At 25.5% G+C, this 16,840-nt stretch overlaps 3 protein-coding genes across 6 annotated transcripts; 2 read left to right on the top strand and 1 right to left on the bottom strand.

Annotated features, from left to right (window-relative positions):
• Positions 1-259: 259 nt before the first annotated feature.
• Positions 260-8,411, bottom strand: LOC112597185. Of its 4 annotated transcripts, XM_025343122.1 has the most exons (13): positions 8,133-8,409; positions 5,054-8,042; positions 4,907-4,991; positions 4,615-4,826; positions 4,429-4,554; positions 4,084-4,336; positions 3,884-4,018; positions 3,511-3,680; positions 3,282-3,429; positions 3,086-3,212; positions 2,906-2,970; positions 2,615-2,721; positions 260-772 (listed from the first exon to the last, which is right to left on the bottom strand). In XM_025343122.1, the coding sequence occupies exons 2-13, from the start codon at positions 8,016-8,018 to the stop codon at positions 660-662; spliced, it is 4,506 nt and encodes a 1,501-aa protein (XP_025198907.1). In that variant the 5' UTR covers positions 8,019-8,042; positions 8,133-8,409; the 3' UTR covers positions 260-659. The 4 variants fall into 4 exon arrangements, with proteins under 4 accessions (XP_025198907.1, XP_025198908.1, XP_025198909.1 ...); XM_025343123.1 differs by lacking the exon at positions 2,615-2,721 and having other exon boundaries at positions 669-772; XM_025343124.1 differs by lacking the exons at positions 2,615-2,721; positions 2,906-2,970; positions 3,086-3,212; positions 3,282-3,429; positions 3,511-3,680 and having other exon boundaries at positions 669-772; positions 8,133-8,411.
• Positions 8,412-8,575: 164 nt separating this feature from the next.
• LOC112597230 (eukaryotic translation initiation factor 4E-1A-like) lies at positions 8,576-11,641 on the top strand. Its single transcript, XM_025343194.1, has 5 exons — positions 8,576-8,746; positions 9,552-9,754; positions 10,360-10,537; positions 10,597-10,739; positions 11,484-11,641. The coding sequence occupies exons 1-5, from the start codon at positions 8,738-8,740 to the stop codon at positions 11,593-11,595; spliced, it is 645 nt and encodes a 214-aa protein (XP_025198979.1). The 5' UTR covers positions 8,576-8,737; the 3' UTR covers positions 11,596-11,641.
• A 1,699-nt stretch (positions 11,642-13,340) lies between these two features.
• LOC112597237 (eukaryotic translation initiation factor 4E-like) lies at positions 13,341-16,111 on the top strand. The gene is made up of 5 exons (XM_025343202.1): positions 13,341-14,029; positions 14,125-14,330; positions 15,020-15,182; positions 15,245-15,378; positions 15,950-16,111. Exons 2-5 carry the CDS (start codon positions 14,170-14,172, stop codon positions 16,077-16,079), a joined length of 588 nt encoding a protein of 195 aa, XP_025198987.1. The 5' UTR covers positions 13,341-14,029; positions 14,125-14,169; the 3' UTR covers positions 16,080-16,111.
• Positions 16,112-16,840: the final 729 nt, after the last annotated feature.

Consider the following 16,840-nt stretch of genomic DNA (forward strand, 5'->3'; position numbering starts at 1 on the left):
AGTTATAGTGTAGAATACTAATAAAACACATACTGTTGTACACATGGTTATTTCCAAATTGTTACCATTTCTATAATATTATATAATGAAAACAATTATGTTTATCTAAGGTATATAACTGCAATTATTTTAAACAAGTTCTAATGAACTATTTTTTGTACATAATATGTGCAATGTGTTAATTAAATAATAATTCAAAAAATTAACTTATTAAATAAAAATTGCAATATAGACTAATTATTCATTAATTTATTTATATATATACAGCTATATGAATATTATTGATATATTATGGCAACAACAGACAAGTATAATTAGCTTTAATCATGACTAATTAATCATAGTTCTTAAGTTTCATTAATTATAAAACTAATATCAAATTATTTGTTGTTTACTCGCGGATTCATTAATAATCATTTTATTGCTAAATTTAATTAGATTTGATCAACAGTCAAGCTATTGTTTGTTTCTTTAATATATACAACTGCTCTTTAAATATTATGTATACAATTTTCAGTGAAAATATTAAAATAAAATTAATTAGTATTTAATAACATGTTAATGAGCAAAAATCGGATTTTAATTAACTCATTAAAATAGCTGAAAAAAATACTAACAAATTTTTAGTGTTAAAAATATGCTATACTTAGCAATTTAATTCAGACTTTAATCAAGGATCTAGGCACTGTAGTTAATAATCTAGAAACTGCTTTTTCCTCGCATATAGTACATGTAACAACTTGATTAATTGAAGTACGTTCACTGATGCATTCTAAAAAAAAAAATATACCTCAAATGAATCAAAATAAAAATTATGAAAATATAGAATTGGTCACCATATTTTCTATATTTGGCTGTATAGACAATGAGAAAACAAGGTGGCCCATCCTATAAAATATTGTCATGATTACTATTTAAAATACCACCACATAATTGTCGACCACATTATGTTGATTTAACCAAAAACAAATTTATTCTTTCACACATTATGAAAAACATAGAAGTTTAATCATTAACATATGTTCACTAAATACTAATATAAATATAATAAAACGCATATTTTACCATCAATTTAATGAACTAAATTTACATAATTTTTTTTTAATGAAAAATGTATCAATGAAATTAGAAGAGTTAAAACTTTAAATATAACTTAACTTCCAAAAAATAAAATCACAAAATTACAGTGATTTTATATTTTATTTTTCATAACATTTTAATATCTAATCAAATCAGCAATTATTTAGAAAAATAAAAATAATTTTTTAACTAGCTTTAAGATAACATAGAAGAAAAGATAATCAAATTCTAAATAATTATAACTTTTTCAACTAAATATCATGAAAAACTATTAAAAAGTATACCTGTCATGACTTGCAGAATTTTGTAATATTGTAGATAATATGTATTTAAATTATAATTTACAAATGTTCATTACACAAATTATTTTAAGATAAATTATGCTTGAAATTATGATATATAGAAAAAATTGTATATAATTGTACACAAAATCAATAAAAACTGATTACCGCAGAACAAATTTAAATTAGTAATTACTTATTACTGTTAATGTACATGAAACTTGTAAATACACATTAAAACTCTCTTATTACTATCAAAAATTATTTAAATGCTTAGATTAATTTACAATAACCAATACTCTTATTCATGTTAAAGAAAGAACCTTGGTGGCTATTAAGCAGTGCCGGATTTAAAACAAGTGCTGCCCTGGGCCTTTTTAAAATGTTATCCCAATCCCAAGAAAAAAATTTAGTATTTATTACTCAAATTTATGGTTTTAATTCTATATTTTTTAAATATGTATATTAAATATTATATAATATTAATGTACACAGTTACATAAATGCATAAAATATTTATGATTTTTTTTCCATTTTATACAAAATTTTCCACTCAAGGCCCAGGTGTAAATGCGGCCCTGCAACTAGGTTTTGATAAGTGGCAGACATGTAATATTAGTCTGTCACCTCTGCTAAGTCAACCATATATACACCTGTTTTGTAGAAAAACTACAGCCCTGTGCAATAGTTGTAGCTACCAAAGTACTTTCTAACATAAATGAAGTATAATAAATAAAAAAAATGTCTAACGGATGTGTCAAAAAAGCATGTTCAATGTTATATCATTTAAAAAATAAAAATCAAAAATTAAAAAATATACATACAACCATAAAGAAGTTTAAGAACAATATCAAATGCCTAACTGGTGAAACTTATTCTGTGTAATCATGTGTCCCCATCTAATGTTTTAAAGAAAATTAGTTTTTAAACTCTTATGAAATCTAATTAAGTTTATTAATAGAATAATTTTAAAAATCTATAAAAAAAAATAGCTGTTATAAATTCAAAACGAAAATATATAATTATAGTTTATATTTAACAACAATTTAGATGTATCATGCATACTTAATAACCTTTATGTTTATTTAAGATAATTTAAAACTATTATTTTTTAAATAATTTCAACAAAATGTGCATTTTATATTATTATCTAGTAAGTTTTGAAATTCACACAGGTCAACAATGTGTTAAAATTATCATACATTAGTGTTATGATAAAAAGTAATCACAACAATAAGCTTTTTGTTATATACCTGAGTGTAAGTATCTATCACAACTGTTACACTGTGTCATGCGCTCGACGTTTTTGATAGAATAGCAACGCATGCAATTAGGGCAGAAATGGCCTTTTTTCCATGACCTGGCCAGAAACAAACCAGAATGCCCAATATGTTAAAATGTATTTTAATAGTATTAAAATAAAAAATGTGTTAATGATTTAAATGTATTATTTTTACAAGATAACTGATAAAATGTATGTACATCTAACAAAAAGTATGAACAAAAAATTCAAAGTTCATAACAACTTTCAATATGTAATATACCTGGAACATGGAGCACATAATGTACGACAATACACTTTTGACCCAGTTTTTTCGGTTTTCTTAAACTGAAATAAATGTAGCATCATAAAAGAAAAAATTAAAGAAATTTCTGTTACACACTTTTAATTTAAAATAGCAAACATTAATTTTAACAAAATATAGTTAATTTTTAACTATTACCTCGTAAAACCATTTAGAATCACCTGGTCCTGGATCAGAAACTCCACATGAACTACACATGGCACATTCCTGACAATGCCAACGACCTTCAGGTACTCTACGAAGTCCTACACAATAAATATGATATCTAGACAAAAAATAAAATGTACAATAGTTATAAATTATAATCATCAAATTTAATTATATTTTAACTTACCCTCTATCACAAAGATCACAGAATAACATTTTATCTTCATCAGCCACTTCTTTACACTGAGCACAAGATTTACACTCATTACATTGCCAATTGTAACGCTTTATGTAGGGAATCATTTCCAACGTCATATCCAAACATGTTGGATGATCTAAAATTAACAATAAAATAAAAATATTTTTCAAAACATTATTTAAATTAAGTATATTTTAATTTAATAAATTGTTCTTACAAATTGTTAAACATTTAGAACAATGAATCAATGGTTCAACCGATCCTATTTTGTTCTTATCCGCAGTGCCAAGACATAATTTGCATTCAGCTCCTTTTTTATCACTTGGACCATACTCCAAACAATTTTTGTCAGATTTGTTGTCAACGTCAATTGAATCATCACTATCACTATTAATTAATTTTAAACATGAACACTTCATGGCAAAAATGGTTAGTTTGTAAAATACCCTTTTCTGATTAAATGTTTGCCAATGAAATTAGTCCTACACCTTAGTATATTTTAACCTTGCTTATTTACATATTCATCATGCAATTAAATACTTTTAGTTATGTTAATTTAGACAAACAACAAATCAAATGATTAAGTTTACCTAGAGTCGTCAGAAGAGCTATCTTCAGATTCAGATTGGCTGCTTAATGAAACAGGAAAGTCTTTATCTACAGATTTCAAAGGGCCATACATAACAGTGTTCAGTGGCAAGTAACGTAAATCTTCACTAGAGTATCTAAAATTTACAAAGTAACTTGAGAAGTTCAAAACAAATTTTAGTTTAGTTACTTTAACTCTTACGTTGCGTAGTAATCACAGAATTGTCCAGGTAATAAAGCCAATGGATAACTGCCAATTTTAGGTTTAGGAACAGTCATTTTCTTACATTTGTTTTTTGGATAATGTACAATAAATGTTTGCATATCCATTGAACACTTACGTGACTCTAGACGGGATTTGTTTAAATTGGCATTCCAATTAGCTACAGCTTCCATAGCTCTATCACGTAAATCTAACTTTGACCCATCATTATTTGAACTAATCGTCATCAATGCTTTAGGTATACAGATAAATATATAAATATATTAAAATACAATTTCATTTTTATGCTTAATGATGAAATACAGAAATTCTTTAATAGTATACCTCTTTGTCGATTAGATAATTCTTTGGCATGTTTAAGTCTCATATATTCTCTCAGTTCTTCATATTTTTCAGGAAAATCTGTATACATGACATCTAATACTTCCGAACTATACAAAACTGTTAAACCTGTAAACACATTAAAATTAATAAATATTATAATAAGGTTTTTTTATTATATAAATATACCTAGATCACATAAAGATTCAGCAACCAATCCACTGTCACACAAGAACGTTCGTTCTTCAGCTTCAACATTACGACGCTTTAATCCTGGATATTTTCTTTTGAATGATTTAACACCCAAGAAATTAGATATTTGTTCTTGAATCATATACAATTCTCCGCCATCCAATGGCCATTGGTATTCAGCGATTTGATCAACAGTTAATGTTTTATTACTATTATAAATTAATTTCTACATTAATATTCTATACTAATTTAAAAAAAAAAATGTACTGTAAGATATAATTAAATTTACCTTTCAAGATCAATGACTTCCATTCTTCCTTTCTTCAATCTAATACTATCATTTGTGGTACCACTTATAGATAAATCTTCATCACCTAAAAATATATATTACTGACATATCCTTTAAGCTTTAATAAGTATTAATATGTTTACATACCCATCATGAAATTTCTAGCGGTTTGAGATAGACTATTATTACAATCAGCACTCATACGAGTTTCATCATCAAAGTTTAAAGGTGGTGGAAGAGATTTCCTCATCTCAGCGGCTCGAGCCTTTTCTTCTTGCATAAGCCTTTTCTTCTCATGCCACTGCAGTCTTCTTTCTTCTGCTCTTTGTTTCTTTTTTAATTTTTTTTCTTTTAAAATATCATTACGAAGTTTTATTTTTTTTTTCCTTGCTTCTAATTTTCTTTCACGTTCTTCTTCTTTTCGAAGTCGTTCAGCTTCTATCATGGCTACTTGTTTGGTCTCTTCTTCTTGATTCATTTCTTCATGAAATATTTCTCCTACATCATCTATACGCCGACTATTTGATGCTGTATCACTATCTGATCCGCCTCGACCACCACGACCTCCTCGTCCTCTTCGCCCTCTGCTACCTTTTCCTCTGATACCTTTTCCTCGCTTTGGTGTTGATGCTTCAAATGTATCAAACATTCCAGCCCCTCCACTCATGTCTTCCATATCAAATAATGGAACATGAAAAATGGGTTCGTTTTCAGTACTGCCTTCTTGAACTTTTGTCGACTGTTGTTGTTGTTGATATTCTAATAATAATTGTTTTTGTTGAGCCAAAGCTTTTGGTGGTCTACCTCTCTTTTTGGGGGTATTTAAAATTTGTTGTTCTAAAAGAGCTATTTGTTCAGCACTGAGTTTAGGTGCAGGTCGAATAGTAGCAAAATCACTAAAAGATTTAGAAGGTTGAGAAAGAGCATTTTTTAAAGGACTATCCCCCATAGCAATATGCTTATTAGTGATTTTTTTTATCAATTCAGATTTTACATCTGGACGAACTGTAGTTTCAGATTTAATTTCTGGATTTCCAACTTTAGGTAACTTCAATGTTATTTTTCCAAGTTTGGGTGATTCTTGAGAATTGCAAATAGGAGTAATGGTTACATTAGAATCATTTAAGAATTTTTCTACTTCATTCATTTTAGCTGATCCCCATTTTGGAGGCTCGTCAAGTTTACCAACGGTTGTATTTTCATCAAGACAAATAGAACTACATACTTCTTTAGACATTTCCGTTACATTGCTAAGAATCTTATTTTGTGATTTTTTAATTTTAGTTGTCTGATCATTAATAGTAAGTTTTATTTCAGCTTCTATTTTATTAACAATAGAATCTTGACCAAGTTTTGGTAAATGTTCATTTTGTTTAGTTTCTAACACAGATAGATATTCATTTGCAGAAGATTGATCATTAGCTTCTGATGGATTTCCAAGCAATTCAGATTTTTTTGACATAAGAGCTGCTTTTAAAATATCAGATTTAAACATTTGAGAGTCTTTTTCATCATTATTCTGTTTTATATCATTATCTAGTACTTCATTTGATAACATAATAGTAGAGACCTTATTATCATCGTCAACATGTATACTTTTTTGAGAGTCTTGTTTTTTATTTTCTAAACAAGCAATATCATCAGCTTTCTGTAAATTATCTAATTGTGAATCAATTAATTTATCTTTTATTTTATTACGAATATCATGTTCAATAATAATTTCATCATTGCTTTTATGATACTTATCAATACATTTATAACTAGTTTCTATTGTAGATTTTTCATCTGTAAGTTTTACAATTGTTGGAATGGGGTTTTTATCTTGTGCTTTACTTTGTTTGTCAACATATCTTTCTAAAATCACCCTATAGTTGTCATTGACATTTTCTTTCACAACATTAGCGTCCGAAATGTTTTCACAAGTACCTTTACTAGGAATATTTTCTTCAGTTGACTTTTCTTTTATTATACATTTTTGTTCTTCTACTATTAAATTAACCTTCTTATTAATAGATTTTTCTTCAACTAATAAATTATCTTTTTCTTTTAACTCATTTAATTGTTGTACAATAGTCTCTGTTTGGATAGGCTTTGTTTTATCAACATCATGAACATTATCTTTTTCAATACTTTTTGTTATATCAATTTTGTTTTCAACTAATTTAACAACAGAATTACACGTGGTAGATTTCTCTTCAGTTTTGTTAATATTTGCAATTTTATTAGATTGTTTCTTGAGTATGTCTTCAACATAAATTTTGACTTCCCCCAACTGATTTAATCTTATATCCTCATTAATATTTTTTGTAACTTGATCAATATTTACTTCAGCACTTAATAGTTTTTCATTAAGTTTTTCTGTATTTTTGTTAAAACTATTTTCACAATCAGATTTTTCTGAATCTAACCTAGACGTTTCATTTATTTTATCAAATATTTTTGAATCAGTAGGTTCAACTTTAGCTTCAACAGTTGACATAACAAAGGTAGGTCGCTTTAATCGAGGTCGTTTTGGTTGACTATCATTTTCTGAGGATGATCCATCATCATCAATTTTGAAAATATTTTTTTTTAAATGTTCTAATTCTTTTTTTGTCTCTTCACTAAATATATTTTTTATACATAAAGCATCAGAGCTGTTATCAATTTGTTCGTCAGGATTGTCAATCGTGACTGTAGGCTTATTAACGACTTCTGGAGCATCAATTGTTGTGTTTATTATTTCTGTTTGATCGACTGATTTTTCAATACATTTTAAAACTTCAACCTCAGTTGAAACTTTTGAATCAGAAGTATTGTTCAATTTAAGTATTTCTGTTGGTTTTACATTAATTTTAAGTATTTCTGTTTGTTGTACAGTAGTTTTAGGTATTTCTATAGGTTGGGTCGTAGATTTAGATATTTCTGTTGATTGTATATTAAATTTTGGTATTTCTATAGGTTGAGTTTCAGATTTATCAACTTCTGAGGTTGTGGAGATTGGAGGTTTGGCAACAGGTGAAAATACAGGTCGAACTAGCTTAATACGCTTAGGATTAGGTTTAGGATTTATATTGTCATCTTCAACTTTACGCTTTTCAGGAACATCAGAAGTAACTTTTTCCTCTTCCATATTGATCAGTAGGGTGTTGAAATACTATATAAATAAATCAATAAATTATTTAATTTCGTAAAAAAAAATAAACATAATTTTAATTACATAAACAAATATATATGTACTACTTGCCTAGAAGTTCGATCGAAGTAGGAACATCAGTTTATCTGAATATTTGTACTTATTACAAATGGAATCCAGCAGAAAACAGCATTATGTAATTACGGCAATAACAGATGAGAAAATTAAAACGCGAGCTGAATAAAAAAACCAAATACAATAATTATTATATCACTTAGCAGTAGTTAGCCGGACGACTGACGTCTGACACCATAAACTCAGTCACTGACAAACGATAAATCGGTGACCAACCTTAATTCTTTCCAAACTCCATTGTACAGTACATAGCTCATACTTTTGACTCCGTATTTCAAGACTGGAGAAATTATGTTTACATCTTTCCGGTGTCTCCATTTGTTGTATCCTAAATATTCAAAAAATGTGCATGTGGCTAAACTGTTAACGTGGTCTTATTTCTTCATCTTCTATACCATGGTCTCATTCCTAATCACGTATTATATAGTTGCTTTTTTTCTACATAAAATTTAACTTATTTTTATTTTCTGAATACATTTTACTTGATATTTTGTCAATGTTCATTACGTACCTATTTTGAAAATCCACACTATTTAAATTTTTAATTTATCAAAGAACAGTTGAAGAATACGCGTACAAATATGGTTGAGGTGAGAAATATGGTTTTAATAATTTTATATCATCATACCTGATTTTAGTTATAATATTACTTTTAAAGTTAAAATATATGTTTAAGCCATTAATATAAATTTTAAGATTACTCGTATAGCTATTATTATTGAATAAATATTTGGTTATGAAATATATATAATTAGGAATGTAAATATACTTAACTAAACACAGTTTTAGAATAAGGTAATTGATCAAAAGCTGCAGGTATGACTAGTAAAATATAAATTGTTGACAAATTCTTCTAAGACATTTCTTCCATACTCTTCTTTTTTTTTTTATGTTTTAGGACTATATATGTACTAAAATTATTTTTATATGTCGAGTGAAAGATCTCCATTTTAATGAATCTCCTCTTTCTGTTGGAAACTTTTCTCAATAGTAAACCGTTTGCAGAAGAGTCTAATTTTTCCATTTTTGGCATTTTCTCTCACTGAACAAATTGTTCATTATATTGAAAGTTTCCAATGATTTTAATTTTAATGTTCAATGTGTAAATGTAAAATTATTTATAAACTGAATTCCCTTATAAGAATAAGATAGTTAATTTAAGACATTTTTTTTTTTTTATGTATAACAGTTATATTAAAAAAAATGAGTAATAGATTCTATGCTTAAGTTTATAACAATATTATTTTAAATATTTATATCTCATCAATTCTGAAATTAATTTTGAAAGAATAATTCTTTAGGAATGCCCATTTTTTGCTAAAATATAATTGTTTAATCATTTTTTTTCTTTATAATAAGTTTTATTTTTAATTATCTTTTATCATATTAATTTAGGGAGAACCAGCTCATCAGGCTAATGAATTACCAAAAGTTGAAAATGAACAGCCACCTGAAGCTGAACCTGCTGTTGCAGAATTAGTTGTTAAACATCCACTTGAGAATAAATGGACACTTTGGTTCTATGAAAATAAAAGTAAAGTTTGGGAAGAAAATATACACGAAGTTGCTAGTTTTGATACTGTTGAAGATTTTTGGTGGTAAGTTCTCTTTATTCCTGAGCCTGACTTAACCTTTTAACATTTGTCCAATTAAGATATTTCAAAATGTAACTTTATATCTTAGCCTTCCTAGTATAAAGTGTAAAACAATTAGAAATAAATTAAAATCTGGACAAATAAATACAATATTTTAAATTAAAATAAAAACAATATTTGTTTTGTATCGTAATTATGTTATGATGATATTTATTTTTTTATACATATTTTGTGTAATGTATATTCACTTTCCCAGTGATAAATGTTATACATTTATATAACTTTCTTTTTTTCCAATAAGTTTTTTGTGTGGCACACATAGTATTTTATTAATAATTTTATGTAATAATATAATTGGTGATTTATATTGTATTGTACTTTGATATCATAATAACTTATTGTATAAATTGTTTTTCTCTTCCTTTGTAAAATAAAAAGTTGTTTACTATTAATAAAAAATATAAGATGAATAATTTATAGATAAAATAAAAAATAACATAATTTTATTTTAAATCTTAGAGATTTTTTATTATGTAAATTACTTCAATAAAATTAACTTGTTTAATAAAAAACCTAATTATACAAAATAACAATTTTTAACATTTTAGCCTATTTAATCACATTAAACGTCCAAGTCAACTTTCTTACCAATGTGATTACAACTATTTTAAAAATGGAATCAAACCTATGTGGGAAGATGGAAGAAATAGTGCTGGGGGACGTTGGTTATTGCAGTTACCGCCAGCAAAAAATAGCCAACTTGTTGATGAATACTGGAAAAATATAGTAAGGAAAACAAACCTTTTTTTTATTTAATTTTAATTTATTAATATTATTACTTTTAGATATTGAGTATAATTGGTGAAATATATGACCAAAGTTCTGAAATTAATGGAGCTATAGTCAACGTACGAAGCAAAGGAACCAAAATAGCAGTATGGACAAACAACGCATCAAAAGAAAATGGAAGTAACATTATGGCTATTGGGTATGTAAAGAGTGATGTTTTATTTGATACCTCATAATATCTTATAATTATGACATGAATTATAAATTTAATTTATTTTGTGCTATCACTATTATAAAACATAAGTTTCCATTATATTTTTATATTATATTTTACTACGATAATGGAAAATTTGTTGTCTTATCAGTAAATATGCTTATAACTGTCAATAGTTTATTTAATAACTATACATTGAGACTTTAAGGCTACAAACTAAATTTGTATTATCATCTTAAATTTTATTTTAATTTAAAAATAATCTTTATATTTAAGTTATTCTGTTTCAGGATTTGCATTATATTAAAATAAAAAGATAAAATTGCTTGTATAATAAAAATAATTATTAAAGTTATAATATCATGGCTTGATTAATTACATTTTTTTTCTTTTTTTTTTTTTGAGGGGGAATTTGTCTACTCATGAAAGAATAAATGTATAGGTCATTTTTCTACTGGTATATTATGGTATAGAATTTAGCATACTGAGAAAACAATATAAGTAATTAATAATAATACGTAGGATGTTATTTTTAATCAAAGCTTGGACTTAATAGTACCAAAAAAAAAAAAAAAAAATGTATATAACTTAATTAACTTTGATATATTAGTTATATCAAACTTAACCCTACATGTTACATGCCTATTGTACAATTTAATTGTTTAAACAACAAATGTTTATTTTAAGTTTATTAATATTAATATTAATATTATTTAATTTATATTTTAGAAGAAAAATAAAAGAAGTTTTGGGCGCTCAAAATGAAAAGATGGTTTATGAGACTCATGCAGATACAGCTAATAAACAAGGATCATTTACAAAAAATACATTTGTTTTATAATTTAACAAATTTTTAATGTATTTGAAAATACAATGCATTTAAAGTGAAAAATAAATATTTAAATAAACAAGACTTATTAGAGATGCAAATTAAATTTTATATTAACTATTTCTGTACATTAGCGTACGTACGTGTATAATGTATATATCTGGTCTATCCAAATCTTACCATCCTCTATTGTGAAATATTGTAGATTAACACTTAATTACTCAATTACCTGAGTATAAATTATTAAAACCAAAAGAATATAACTAAACAATAAACCACTCTTGTATAAAATAAAGATCCTTACTTTTGGTTACTTGTTGAAATATTCTTTTTAATTTAAAAATATGCCAATTATTTGCAGCTACAATTGATAGCTATTATGAAAATATTTAATATTGCCATTTGAAAATTGAATTTTCTTTGGCCATTTAGATATATTTCAATTAAGTTTTACTAAATAATTAATTCATTATACACAGTTCACAAAATTATATACAAATACCAAACTAGAAAAAGTACCTAAATATTTGTTTTTTCTTCATTCTAAAGTAAAATATGATAACAATCGATTAAGAAAACAAATGTAATTAATATTTGTACAAGATAACAATTTCTTAAAATTTAAATAAATTACAGACTAATAATTTTAAAGTTATTAAAAAACAGAACCCATTGACTAAGTAGTAAGTTGATTTATAGTAGCGTTTCCCAACCTTTTTCCCTTGCGGTACACTAATGCCAACTAATATTCTGCAGTGGGACACTTGTCAATGACATATTTGTAAACATATTTTTTATAGTAGGCTTTCATCGTAATAATTATTAATACGAAAGTAGTAATATATCAGTTATTACAATTTAAGATGGTGTGTTTATCTAGGATAAGAAAAAAATATTAAAATTATCATAAATATTTAATTTATTGAAGTCGAAAAACAAGATACATTATAAATTCATAAAAAATTTAGTCTTAGTGAGAAATTTGGGACTGTTTTCCCTTCATTATAACTTATGAGTATCCTTCGTAGTCCAATGGTTAACATTGTTAACAAGTACTGAATAATGAATATCTGAAGTACTGAAATACTGAAGCACACCATGAGCCTTCTAAGAAATCCAAGTTTTAAAAATATTTTAATCAATTATCGAAATTATTCGTAAAGGTTGATTAATATTTAATAATGGTAATTTATAATTTCGTGGCACATCGATAGAGGCCTCACGGCAAACCAGTGTGCCCGGTGCCGCGGCACGCCGGCTGGGAAACACTGATTTATAGATTAAGTTAGTTATTTTGTATGAAAAAAATTGGATTCTAGTGATTCTATAAATTTTAGTGATAGTCCAACTGTCCAAGTATTCATATTTAATTTTGTTCTTATGAAAATTATAATTCTTTAAATATTTTTATAGTGGATATTTAAAAAAACTTAACCATTAACCAAGTCTTTGAAGGAGATTGAAAGGAGCAACTGAGGCTGAGTCTAATAATTGCTATAATTTTTCGAATTTAGAATTTAATTAAGTATTTACTTATTTGATTGAGCTCAATGGTGAAAAATCAGACACTTTGAAATTTAATTCATATTACTTAGGTATAATATAATACACTAGAAGACGGTTAAAAAATAAAAAGCACAATTAATAATTAAGTATTAATTATAATTTATAACGTAATCGTATGTAGGTATTCAGTAATCTGTGATTTATTTTTATAATTGTATAATATTTTGTCGATTTAAATTGTAATTGGAAAGCATTGTAAAATGTTTTTTGTATTCGTATTCGTGTAAGTGTGAGTAATAATCACCTACTTAACGAAATTTGAGAGACAACACAACAAGTAGTACAAGAAGATCTGAAGATACAAAGAAATATTCAAGTACCTTATAAAATAAATAATTATTAATTAATATTAAATAATAGTAGGTACCTAAAATATTTGCAATTTAACGGCATTTAAGCAATTATACTAATATTAGGTATATACTAAATACGTACTAGTGCCTAGTACTCTAGTGTCAACTGTCAAGTGTCAAGTATTTGAATATTGAAGTATTCAAGTATATTACAGTATTACAGTCATTACATAGTCGTCAGGCCAGGCAAGGCTTATAGAAATAGACTTGTATCGTCACTCGTTAGGTACCTATACGACGATTGATGATAATCACTTAACAGTGCTGTCACATGGAACAGCCGCGACGTCAATTTATCTAAAAGTTACGTACTGAATTAGCTATTTACGACGACCGTTTTTCCTAGTATTTAATAATTGAGGACCGTAGTCCCGTACGTCTGCTCCAGTCTTTACATTTTGTTATTATTTAATATTTTTGTATTAATTTAAATCCGTCTTCAATACCAGCGTTGCGTGATATTCAGAAATTAAATCCGTTCTTAACCGAATTGATGTTGATGGTTTTATAAAGCTTATATAATCGAGGTAGGTGGTACTTATTGATTTTAATTCCATAACATTTCCTAAATATAAGTTATTATTAACACCATAAAACCACTATATCATGACACATTTTATAGGCGATCGTCTCGCTACAGAGTACAGATTTGCAAAATATAGACGTAATGTCACTAATTACTGAAGACGAGGTAAGCAATGTTCATTTGTTGAACGATTCTTGGAAACTTTGGTATTGGAAATTCAGCGGAACTGTGGTCCCAGATGTCAACTGGATCAATAATTTGCATGGATTATGTGAGTTTGACAGTGTTGAAAAATTTTGGAGGCAAGTAATTACCAACAAAATATATAAATATAATATTACTTGAAGTTCATAACTTACAAGATGTACTTGGTATTGCTTGTAAATCTTTAAATAAGCGTTGTGATTATTACTGACTTGTAAATTGCAAATAGAAATAAATAGTTTTTTAGCAAAACATTCTTCTTTTAGTTGTTTAATTGCCATACCTTTAAGTTAATATAATAATACTCTAATTTTTTTTTTAATTTGACAACTCTTAAAATGATTACCTGCAATAAAATTTTATTTCAAGTTCTGTCTCATAATTGTTTTGTGTTAATTTACATGGATATTTATTAATATAGTGATGTTGATTTTTTTTAATTACCTTTTATATCTATGTATTTTTGTTTTTGTTTTTTTAATATTTTAAATCAAAAATTTATGTTACAAATTTCAAATATTATTAAAATTGGTCAATATTAATAATATTTACATTATCCATATTTGACTTCATGTATTTTAAATTTTAATGTTATATCTATATTTAATAGAAACAGAATTAAATTTTTATCTAAGCTAAATATAAAAAAAATATAGCTAATATTGATAGGATATATTTTCCTCTTAAGAAAAATATATTTGTATTATTTTACTTTAGATGTAAAAAAAACTGTATTAAAGAAATGAGCATACATTTAATATTTATTTTTAAATTATTACTTTCACAGCATATTTAATCATATTAAAATGCCGAGTATGTTAACGATTGGCTGTGATTACTCTGTATTTAAATCAGATATAAAACCAATGTGGGAAGATCCGACAAACAAGAATGGTGGACGATGGTTAATAAAGGATAATGGACTATTAGATCAGTACTGGATGGATATTGTAATATTTATTTTACCATATACATTTTATTGTACCTAATAATATTTATTTTTTTATTGTAGTTGTTGAGTATGATTGGAGGCATGTATGATCCATACGATGATTATATTTGTGGTATTGTTTATAATAGGCGTCAATACAATAAAATATCTGTTTGGATTTCTTCATGTGATACAAATATTGTTAATGACATTGGGTAATGTTCAATTTTATTTTTATGTGTAAATTGGGTAGTTCCTCAATCAAGTAACCACTCATTATTTCAAAATCTATGAATGAATGAAAATATATTTTTTTCATAATTTCCAGTTAAAATAAAATCACATTATTTTATTAATATAAATTTTTTACTTTTTTTAAATTACATCATAATGTATTTTTAATTTAATGTTCTGAAGCAGAATACTTTCCAAGTATTTTTATAATAAAAATCTTAATTTGGACGAGTAGTTTATGAGTTATAAATTAGTGATTAGAGTAGTAGACCAACATTTTGTAGAGTGTATCCCTGTACCATTCTACTCCACTTATAATATTTATAACTGTTATTCACTAGCTACTAATCTTAATTTTGATTTTTATGTATTAAAATACTCCAAATAATATTCTGCTTCAGGTGTACTATTTGTTATGATTCAAAAAAGTAAAGAACTTATAAAATTATAATAACAAAAAAATATAATTTTTTAAAAACAATAATACATTAAGAATGTTTGTCTAAAGAATTACTTTGTATATGAAATTTATTTAAGCGTAATTTTTTTTAGTTCAAAACTCAAGCATTACCTTGATACAAAAGAAAAATTTAAATTTGAAAAACATAGTGAATTTTGGAAGAAGAAGACAAATTCACACAAGAAAAATTATTTAGGCCAATTGACACAAACAAATATATAAATTTTATATTAAGCAATCTGTTTTAATTTATTATAAGTGAAACCATTTTGATGAATTACTATGTTTAAAAATTTAAATAATAAATTATTAGGTAATGTATTAAAAATTATTATGTGACTAAGTCTAATGGTCAATAAACTATATTAAAATACTTCATTAATGATTCAATATTATAATATAACTACAAAAACTCAACAAGTTAATTTAAAAAAATTATTTTTTTTTTTTAAATAATTTATCATACATTAATTGTATGCGATTATAATATTTTTAGTATTAGTTTAATCACGATTTAACTATTATAGAATATATAATAAATCAAACATTTTATAAGCCTAATTATTCTTTTATAATATACAAAAAAGTTTAATCATGTTAAAAATTTAGATAGATCCAGTTAATGGTAGGTATTTGAATTTGTCATGCTATCTATTTATAACATATATGATTTTGTATGTGGTGTTGGTTATAGATTAAATAACTAGAAATTCTTTATTAAAAATCAGATCTCATCTCAAATTTTTTTAATGTTATAATTTATAATTTTATGTTCAGTATTAAAGGTGGGTGCCCCCAAGGCTATAAATATTTATTTGTAGATTCCTATCTCACTGCAACAATAATTTATATACCATATTTTATAAGTAAAATAAAATAAAGTTATCATTTTTTAATTTATGATAAATTAAGAAAGTAACATTATTTTACTTAATATTACACTTGGTATTTTTTTTAAAACATTTAATTTTTAAATACATAAT

This window comes from Melanaphis sacchari, unplaced genomic scaffold (assembly GCF_002803265.2).
Source record: "Melanaphis sacchari strain LSU unplaced genomic scaffold, SCAv2.0 Contig395_pilon_pilon, whole genome shotgun sequence".
Classification (NCBI taxonomy): Eukaryota; Metazoa; Arthropoda; class Insecta; order Hemiptera; family Aphididae; genus Melanaphis; species Melanaphis sacchari.

Coding starts and splice junctions, on each gene's coding strand:
- LOC112597185 (XM_025343122.1), bottom strand. CDS start 8,018: ATGGAAGAGGAAAAAGTTACTTCTGATGTTCCTGAAAAGCGTAAAGTT. Junction 4,337..4,428: donor ATTATCTAATCGACAAAGAG/GTATACTATTAA, acceptor GTATACCTAAAG/CATTGATGACGATTAGTTCA. Junction 2,971..3,085: donor ATTCTAAATGGTTTTACGAG/GTAATAGTTAAA, acceptor CATTTATTTCAG/TTTAAGAAAACCGAAAAAAC.
- LOC112597230 (XM_025343194.1), top strand. Junction 10,538..10,596: donor ATGAATACTGGAAAAATATA/GTAAGGAAAACA, acceptor TATTACTTTTAG/ATATTGAGTATAATTGGTGA. Junction 10,740..11,483: donor AGTAACATTATGGCTATTGG/GTATGTAAAGAG, acceptor TTTATATTTTAG/AAGAAAAATAAAAGAAGTTT.
- LOC112597237 (XM_025343202.1), top strand. CDS start 14,170: ATGTCACTAATTACTGAAGACGAGGTAAGCAATGTTCATTTGTTGAAC. Junction 14,331..15,019: donor AGTGTTGAAAAATTTTGGAG/GCAAGTAATTAC, acceptor TTACTTTCACAG/CATATTTAATCATATTAAAA. Junction 15,379..15,949: donor AATATTGTTAATGACATTGG/GTAATGTTCAAT, acceptor AATTTTTTTTAG/TTCAAAACTCAAGCATTACC.